The 9729-nt window shown below is 50.9% G+C and overlaps 1 protein-coding gene across 2 annotated transcripts; it reads right to left on the reverse strand.

Moving 5' to 3' along the window:
- Window positions 1-4852: 4852 nt before the first annotated feature.
- Window positions 4853-9481, reverse strand: FAM110A (family with sequence similarity 110 member A). 2 transcript variants are annotated; one of them, XM_078651719.1, is made up of 2 exons: window positions 9238-9481; window positions 4853-6890 (listed from the first exon to the last, which is right to left on the reverse strand). In XM_078651719.1, the coding sequence occupies exon 2, from the start codon at window positions 6451-6453 to the stop codon at window positions 4984-4986; it is 1470 nt and encodes a 489-aa protein (XP_078507845.1). In that variant the 5' UTR covers window positions 6454-6890; window positions 9238-9481; the 3' UTR covers window positions 4853-4983. The 2 variants fall into 2 exon arrangements, with proteins under 2 accessions (XP_078507845.1, XP_078507846.1); XM_078651720.1 differs by lacking the exon at window positions 9238-9481 and adding an exon at window positions 8096-8213.
- Between the last annotated feature and the right edge of the window lie 248 nt (window positions 9482-9729).

Genomic DNA, 9729 nt, shown 5'->3' on the forward strand with positions numbered 1-9729 from the left:
CCCATGCCCAGGGCGCTGGTGTGCAGGAGGGCACACAAAGCTGCCTGTGTTCAGGCACAGCAGTTGTCCTCTGATCTGGTAAACTGCCCTTAAGTCATTTTTACAGCTGCTCACATTCTGCTCGTGAACCCACTCTCTTCTCTCCCCTTTTCGTATCTTGCTCCCCCACCAGGTCCCTATCATCTACTTGGTGCTGGTGCCAATGGAAAGTGGGGAAAAGGTGAAGAGTGGGCAAAAGGCGGAGAGATGTGTGCTCACAACAGGCCCATCGCTGCTCTGAGTGAAACAGCCAGTGCAGTGCTTAATTTGTAAAAATGTAAGTGCCAGGGCCCTGAGCAGGAGGCCATTGGAGCTCACACCACCCTTGCCCCTACCAGCACTGCCAAAGACAGCACCAATATAACCACCAACCATCACAGCCCTACAATGATGACATTTCCAGGCCCCGCAAAGCCATAAGAATGGCTTGGGTGGCAGGTATTAGTAATTTTTAATACATGTTGAATTAATAAGCCACTGTTGTGCAAATCTTTAAATTAGACAAAATTTGGCACCAGGGTGGCAGAATGTCAGATGCTGGTGTTGACGGTTGGACGCCGTGCAGAGCACCAGAAAGCACCTGCTCGAATTAAGCACTGACTCGGTGACTGACATGTGCATACAAAAGGGTCATCAAAGAATATCACCAGCAGCAGGGGCAGGCAGGAGAGCAGCATAGTCTAGTGTAGAAAATAACTCTCCTTCCCTTCCCACCAACATGTCTTCTCTTTTTCTCCTGGGTAAAAGGCACAGATGGAGTCAATGGAGGGCTGGGGCTTAGGCCGAAGGTCAGGTCACAGTTTTAAAGTCTTTCCATGCTCATTGTGGGTATTTATTAAGCTTTGTGTTTTCTTTGCAGTATGGTACTTGCATTTAGTTTCCACTCATAAATGCAGGATACTAATTTGTGGGATGCAAATGAAAACTCGTATTAACTAAGCTATTAGAAGTTTGGGAAATATTTTCCCTTGAAAGATATAGGGGCGCCAAACTTGGTATTGCCTGGGGCGCCAACTGTGCAAAGGGGTGCCAACTGTGCAAAGGCCGTCACTGTGCAGGATCCTATTAAGTACATGATCATATTTGCCAACAAACGCTTCTCAATGAACTCCTACACACAATATTAAGCACTGGCAAAACCAATGGTTCTGGGGTTGGGCGTCACGACTTGCATGCATTGATATATTTATATCTGGCACAGAAGTGAACTTCTTAGAGTGGGTGCGCTCTTTGCGAAGTAACAGAATGCACTCATTCATAGAGAAGTTATCCAATGGCTGAAGTGGGCTGTTCTACTGGCACATGTCTGCATGCTGTGGTGGGTGGAAAAAAAACGTGAATGGCCAATGGATAAATAAGGCTGCCCAAAGCTGCTATAAATATACTACATCTCTCCGGACTTAATGTATATCCCACCTATATATTTCGTTTGTTTTAATTTTGTATGTCTTTTTCCTGCCAATAAAAGTTTTTTCAAATAAAAAAAAATCTCTGAATTGGCTACCGCTCCAAGCCAGAATACACCTGAAAATCGCATGCATTACTCACAAAGCCTTACATCACAGCATGCCCAGCTACATTGCTCAGAAACTGACAATCTCAGGAGGCTCAAGATCCACAAGAAGCACAGAAACTCTCCTTTTGAAACCACAAAGATTCCACAAGAAAAAAAAAAAAAAAAAAAAAAAAAAAAAAAAAAAAACTTACAAGCGTTCCTTCTCAGGGATGGCCCCCAGGATCTGGAATGCCCTCCCGCCAGAAACGACTCATCTCATCCACTGCCTCCTTCAAAAAAATAAGTCAAATCTATCCTCATGGCTAAATTCACTTGAACATTAACTACGCATTTACTGTTTGCCTATTTGTCTCCCCCTTGTATCTCAGTGCCGCAATTGACCACACAACCATTCTCGACTACCTGACATTGTACGCTCCATGCACAAATAGCTTTATTAAGTTTTCTTTTATGTTTGCTGCTCATATGTATTATGATTTCTGTATTGCGTTCTCCTCTCATATGTATGTAAAGCGCTCTGATATCTGCAAGGATCTTGTTCGCGCTATACAAAACTCTGAAAATAAATAATAAATATAAACTTCTAGTAAAATCAAAGGGTGTTGGCTAATGCCAGGTGTAATAAAAAGGCACCCCTTAGTACAACTGCCAAACCAAAAGCCATGATCACTAACCAGATTCAATAAACTTCCATTAAGGAAACGGATTAATCAAGAATGCCGCCTAGCATTGGACCTGCCCCCGAACACTTCATGCATGCACCCCAACAAGCGACAACATCTAATTCAGAAAAGCTCAAACCCATTTAAAAGAAAATAAACACAACAGTATTCTCTATCTTAGAGCCAGGTGCACTCACAGCCATGCCCCCAATGAGGGGTGTAAGTAGTGCTCAGACTTTGTTGCCAGTTTGTCATTTTGCAATGCGATCTATGTACAAATATGTCACTTCGCGAAAATTCCACTCACATGGGGTCACAGAACAATCTGCCAAATTAATACTAATTAGAAAAGTTCCTATTTGCAACACTCTGTGAATGGCTACAAACAATGGCGGTGGGCTGCAAGTAACAGCAGGCCATAATCCCTGCGTTTTAATTATTTGGTCACTGTAGTACTTGGGTTCTCTATTTAGGGAAGAAGGTCAATCCCTATCACAGTGCAGCTTTTTTTTTTTTTTTTATTTAAACAAAACTCAGACCCAAATTCTTGCCAGGACCTCTGCCAAGGCATCTCAAATCAAGTACAGCTTTTTTTCATACCCTGTGAGCTTTCAGACCCTTCCACTGGTGAAAATCCTGCAGTGTATCTATAAATAAACCACTACTGTCGTAGTTCAAGCAGACAAGAGTTTATTGTCTTAGTTGAAGTGTGTGACAGAGCCCAGGAGCCCTGGTTATTAGAAAGTTCGTACTGATGCAAACGTGAGCAGAGGTAGCACCATTTTGGAAAGACCCTCCCCTAAGTTTCTGGACTGTGAGGTTTACAAGTGAGGCTAGTAATCCACAACCAGGTGAAGATAAAAAGCACAACAGACGAAGGTAATGGAACGAGACGTCATACACAAAAGCATTTCATCCTATCCGAGTTGGACCACACCAAGGGATCCATGCTTCTAAGAAGGTGGCCCAGACCCGGGAAACCATCAAACTGGAGAGAGGGTAAGGGGTCTGAATTATTTGAGCCCATTCCACCTGACACAGTGCCCAATACCAAGGAGCCCCGTCTCATATGAGATGGTGGCTAAGCCACGGTAGACGGTAAATCAGCTCAATGGAACCTCTCCAACCCCAGACAATGGCACAGACCAAGACATCCCCTCCATCTGAGCCCTGGCCAAGATTAATAGATTCCAACCCCACCGGAGATGGTGTACCAGACCTAAGGATTCTCCCAACTCCAGAGGAACCGGCCATGATCAAGGGATTCCACCCTATGCAAGAAAGTGGACCAGATCAAGGGATCTCCTCCCACCTGAGAAAGTGGTCTCAACTATGAAATCAATATCCTCCAAGAAGAGAGCGCAGATCATGGAACTGCAACTGCCCGATGTGGCACAGGCCACGAAATTCAAACCCAACCAGGAAGCTGGCTCTGAGGAAGGGATCCTAAAGCCCCAGAAAAGGTGACCTTGACACAGAAAGAGGTGCATGGACAACGAGTGATCTAGAACAAGTGATCCATTACTCCAAGAGACAGCACTGAGTGTGGAATCTTGCACCCCAACACTGAGTGTGGGGCACAATTTGAAGGGAAGCAGACCAAGAGACTGTCTCATTCTTGAGAGGGGGCTCACACTAAACTATTTCACTACAGAGAAAGACACACTTCGAGTGATTCATCTGTACCCCAAAGTAGGCCAGACCATAGAATCCCTTCCCACGACTAACAGGGCCTAAGGCTGAGGAATTCCGTGCAACATTAACAGATGGGTAAGGACTGAATGGTCCGCTCTCAAAAGACATGGGGGAAGAGCCCGTAAGATACCACTCACTCCTTTAAAAAAACACATTAGTGGATCCCATACAATTGGTGATGAATCAAGGGCTTAGCTAGACGAAGGTGTCGAGACAGAAATATCCCATTGTACCACTGTGAGGTGGGCCAAGACAAAAGTCACCCCTCTACAGCAGGGGGCCTAGACCCAGTGATCCCACCCCACCCACTAGAGGAGAAGGCCTAGACTCAGTGATCCCACCCCACCCACTAGAGAGGAAGGCCTAGACCCAGTGATCCCACCCCACCACAAAGGTAGACACAGAACAACACGTTATCTTGAATATAGGAAAGTGGACCCAGACCATGGGATCCCACCCCGAAAAGAAGGGTAAAGACAGAAATAACCTCAGCCACTCCAGAAAGCAGCAATAAAGCCATTGGTCCCCACACCTGTGGAGGGATACAGACTGAAAAACATTACCCCACAAATTGGGGCAGCGGAGACCATTGGTTCATCCAAACACAGACTAAAGGAGCCCACTGAACACAGACTGGAGAGGAGACCAAGAACAAAGATACCCCCATCCCAGCCTTGAGGAAGGCGCAGAAAAAGTAATACCATCCAAGAGATGAGTCCATTGCACCCTCCTCCCCTTAGACAAGGACCCTCAGCTCAAACATCCCCATAAAATCCAGAGAGGAGCTTTGAAACCTTGTGTTTCACCTATGTGCTGGGGCACAGACAAAAGACCGCCACCCACACCTGAAAGGAGGTAGGAGATTGTACCATTGTACCATCTCACCGCAGGGGATTTCAAAAGTGGGCATACAAAAGTAAAACAACAGTCTAAAGACAGGTTTCTCCACGAAAATGTGCTTTATGAGTATTCCTATTCATTCACTGTGAGCAATATTCTTAAACTGACAATAGTCTTAAGTGATGCATTTGTAACAAAATTGTACAGCCTCTACAAAGTTCTAGGGGCCACCTACACCTTGGACACCTTCTGCGGCTCCCTGGCTGCCCGCAGCCCATAGAGCCATTTGATGACACGGGCATTTCGCTCGATGATGGAGATGCCATAGGGCATGCGTTCGTCCTGTGGTTCTGCAGCAGTGGCACCACTCCGCTGGGAAGGAGCGCCCTCAGAACTGGCTGCGCTAATGCTGTGAAATTTGATTGACACAATGTCAGAACTAGCCCGGGCAAAATGCTCGGCCCCCATATGTTCCACCTCCTGAGGGTCCAGGCCACAGTAGTTAAAGAAGCGTTCCAGGTCAGCACTGGCGCGAGAGTAGCGGTCACTCAAGTCAGACTTGGAACGGTGCAGCATGGTCGGCCTCTTGCCCAGGTCGCCGGTGCCATCCTGCGGAGAAGTGAGGGAGCTGGTGGATGAGAAAAGTGACCTTGTGGGCGACTCTGGCACAGGAGTAACAAGGAGAGCAGGGCCTACCCTTGGCCGCTGGGCAGCACAGGGTATGACGTCCACTCGTCGTACCGCCACAGTACTGGAGGTCTTGGACGATGGGGCAGGTTCAGATAGCTTGGTTGGGGGTGACGTAGGTCCAGAAAGCTTGGTTGACGGTGAGGAGGGTGCATAGAGCTTGGGTGGGTTTGTCGCTGGCCATGACACCTTCGGTGACGGCAAAGAAGATCCAAATAGCTTGGTTGGAGTTGATGATGGCAGGTTGGTAGAAGGCGAGGCAGGTTCAAATAGTTTGGCTAATGTGGATACAGTATTAGACTGCTTGGTTGGCATCGAGGGAGGTTCTGGCAACTTGGGTGACGTCGACATAGGTTTTGGCGACGTGGATGAAGAGGAAACGGGCTTGGGTGAAGAGGAAACAGGCTTGATTGACGTCGGGATGGCCTCTGATAGTTTGGCTGACGTCAAGGAAGGCTCAGACACACAGCTGAACATGGCGGCATTCCCAGGGAGCTTGCTTGGCCCATCTACTTGCACAGAGGTTTGACGAGCGGCCCATCCGTGGTGCTCCTGCCAACCCCTGCGTTCCGGTGCCATGGGGGACGTGGCCTCCGCCCGGGGCGAGGGCAGGGGGCTGTCACACAAGCTGATCAGGCTGTTGAGGATATCAAGGTTCAGAGAGCTCTTGGGCCCATAGGCATCACGCCTCCGGGCCCCGAAGCCGGGCGAGTTCTTCCGGTTCGGGGTCAGCAGCACCCGGCGGACCCCCGGGGAGAAGAGGGGCTGCTTGAGGAGTAGCGGCTTGACGGGCTCCTGGCGGGTGGACGCCACCTGCTTGCTTTTGACGTACTTGGCCTTGTCGGCCTCCAGGCGCTCCACGGCGCTGGGTTTGCGGACGCTGGTGCCCACCTGCCGCCGGAAGTAGTCGGGTCCCTTGTTCAGGATGCGGAAGGGCATGGCCGAGGTGATGGGGACCACCATCGGGACCCCACTCAGGACGTCCCCGTGGGCCTGGCAAGCTTCCACGGGCATCTTGTTCACGGATACCAACAATGGGGGACCCACTTAGCCAGGCGTTGGCACTCACATCCCAGTGGGTCTCGAGGTGACGCTTTTGCAGGGTAGCACAAAGGCACGCAGGGCCCCCCTGTCCAGGCCAGCCTCCGAGGGACCAAAGGCTCACGGTTTTCGAGATGCAGCGACCTCCCCCTGCTCAGTCAGTCACAGATGCCCACGGGCACATGTCCCAAGGGGCAGCGTTGCTCGCGGACTCCAGTATCTCGGGGTACCCTGGTGATGCTCACGGGCTCCAGTATCTCGGGGTACCTTGGTGATGCTCGCGGTTCAGTATCTCGGGGTACCTTGGTGATGCTCGCGGCCTCCAGTATCTCGGGGTACCCTGGTGATGCTCACGGGCTCCGGGGGCTCTCCCTGGTGTCCACCGGGCTGCGGCGAAGCCTCTCCGTCATCTGTGAAAGGGAAGTTGAAAATAAACAGGTCAGGCAGAATCCCTCTCTCCGCCTCGCATCATTTGCCTGCACACGCTCGGCCAGCTGAATGCTGCCTGACAGCCAGCACCAAACAAAAGCCCAGCTGCCTCCCTGGCCCCGCCCCCTGCGATGCCAGCCGGACTCCTCGGCCCCGCCCACTGTATCCAAGATATTCCTCGGTAACCCTGCCCCCTCGCCCGGCATTAGCCCCTTCAGTCCTGCCCCCGTGATGTGAGTGGGCGGGACTGCCCAGAGCCACCTCATCTCCCCAGTCTGCCAATCCGCTGCAGGAAATCCACTTTAAACTGGGGCCCGCCCTCTGGGCACAGGTGGGACTCAAGTCGATGTACACTGCCACCAACGTGTAGAACCACCTAATTGGGGTGCAATATAACGCCCCCCCAATATGCGTTGAACGTGCTCTGCGGACTCTTGGGGGAGAAAATTAATATGCAGAGCTCTGCACCATCTGTGCTCATGTAAAGCGCTCTGATCCCATCGGGTCAAGTTAGCGCTACATAAAACTGCACACTAACAAATCTGCTAAATGCGAGGCATTGATGGTTGCGACATTAGAAGCAGCCGCTGTGACTAGCGCCTAGAAAAGGCGAACGAGCACAGGAAACCGGAAGGCTAAGGGTTACAGTAAACACAGGCATTGGTAACTCGCCTGCGGCGGTTTAAAAATCAAATACGTGACGATTGTTAACAGGACTAGCCCCGCCCCTTTCCCACAGAAAGTTGAGAACTCAATGGCACATGTGTTCGTTCACAACTCTACAAACCTACACCCTGAGCGCCTAGAGGCTGCCCACACTAACCTATTGTTTGCACCCATTTTCTATGCATTTCCCACAAAAGGATTTTGGAAGATTTTGCAACTATTGCTTCTGGGTTTCTGGCACACGAGGGTGGCAAGACTGACCCGTCTCACAAGTCACTGGTCACTATTTTCCACATCACCCTGGATAACTAAACACTTATACGGTCCCAAAGGCGAGACCTATTGGCTATGCCAATGCTTGTTTCCCCTGCTACATCATTAGTTTATGACGCCCCACAGACCACCGTGGATTCGCCAAAGCTCTTGGACACCCCCTTGTTATTCTGGCCCCCGGCTTCGCAGTGACACCTGACAGACACCTCTCGCCCCTTCTGAGTCACATCTGCATCCGGCTGCCCACCTGTCTGACGCCCCTCGCGGTGCAATCTCATCAGCGCCCCCACAGACCGGGAACTCCAGAGCACCCACATGACAATCCAGCCGAACAATGGGGGCGGGGCCCGGGGTGATTAAAGAAAGAAAGGCGCTGGAAACTCCCACCCCCTCCATGACAGCAAGACCTCAATGAAACCCCCTCCCCCACACACAAGACAGAGCAGGAGAAGCGAGGCAAGCCTGCCCCCACTGAGCACACCCGGGCAGGCTCTGGCTGTGTGGGGAGGGGAAGAGGCACAAGTGTGAAGCGTGGGGGAGGGAAGAGCAACACACACGTGCTTCTAGGGGAGGGGGCGAGCTGAAAGATACACCTAGGAGCAACAAGAAGGTTCTTAGTGCACCTCCAATTTTTTTATTCATTTATTTTATGCGTTTTTATATAGCGCTGACTTTACCCTAAGGTGTCAGAGCGCTTCACAATAGACAAGGAAGGGGAGGGTGGGGAGTCAGCCACCCCTCAAATCAATGCTCATCCAATGTGTGTTTTGGGATGTAACAGCCACCCCAGTGCATACCGAGAGGGGAAATGCAGCCAGCGCATGCACCCACCACTATTGTTTGCAGGCCTAGTGCACTTGTGTGTCCATTTGGGGTTAACTATTTCGAGGGGGCGGTCCGCTTCCGGCCCCAGCGCATATCCATAGGAGGAATGGAGCAATTAGGCCGCCCCGGTGCACACACACACTCAAGGAGGGGGGAAAGCCCCAAAACCTGGCAATCAATCAGAAGTAAAGGGGGAGTTAGTGGCCCGGGTTTTTGCTGGGGTCTCTTCCGGTTACAAGGGGGGGGGGGGGGATGACGCTTAAAGGTGGAGCCGCACCATATGCATACATGCCAACATTTTTAGACAGGGACGAGAGAGATTTAAAATTAAAAAAATCGGGATAATTAAAATTCCCCATTGACTCCTATTGTAAAAAAAATATGCAATTTCAGGCGGGAGACAGCTAAAATAAAGCCATTTTTGGCTTGCAAAATCGGTAGTCTCCCGCCGGAATCGGGTCTGTTGGCATGTATGCATATGGACTATGTTCTGCTGTTTCAACAAGTAAACGAACGCTGACACCAACATACTAAATATAAAGACGTGACAGACGTGCTACTCACACGGGACATGGGCGACCGTCGATCTGCGGTGATGCTTTGGCTAGCTGCATCCTTTGACACGCATCAAAGGCCCAGCGGGACCCTCTTACAGAGCCCAAGGGCCGCGGAACCTTGGGGCGCTGGTCCCTGCGCCCCTCAATACAGTAAAGCGTCTAGAGGTCTGCCTGCCACGATCCACGGGGTGTTATCTCTGCCCCACCTCTCAGTGTCGGCTGGTTGCAGCTCGTGGCCTGTGACCCCCTCCTGCCAGCGCACGGGGGCGGGCGGTCGCTGCACCCTTCCTCCACGGGCCCGGTCTAGTCGCACCGCCTGCCCGGGCTGCACCTGGCTCACGCAGCCGCTCCCGTTGCTCAACTTCCTGTTTCTCTTCGCAGGTGACTTCCTTACCTGAGGTCACTGAGCGCAGAAAGTAAGTTAACCCTTTCACTCCCTGGTATTACATTTATATGACAGGCGCACCGGGAGCACTACACCCAGCCCCACTAGAAGGAA

This window comes from Lissotriton helveticus, chromosome 7 (assembly GCF_964261635.1).
Source record: "Lissotriton helveticus chromosome 7, aLisHel1.1, whole genome shotgun sequence".
Lineage (NCBI taxonomy): Eukaryota > Metazoa > Chordata > Amphibia > Caudata > Salamandridae > Lissotriton > Lissotriton helveticus.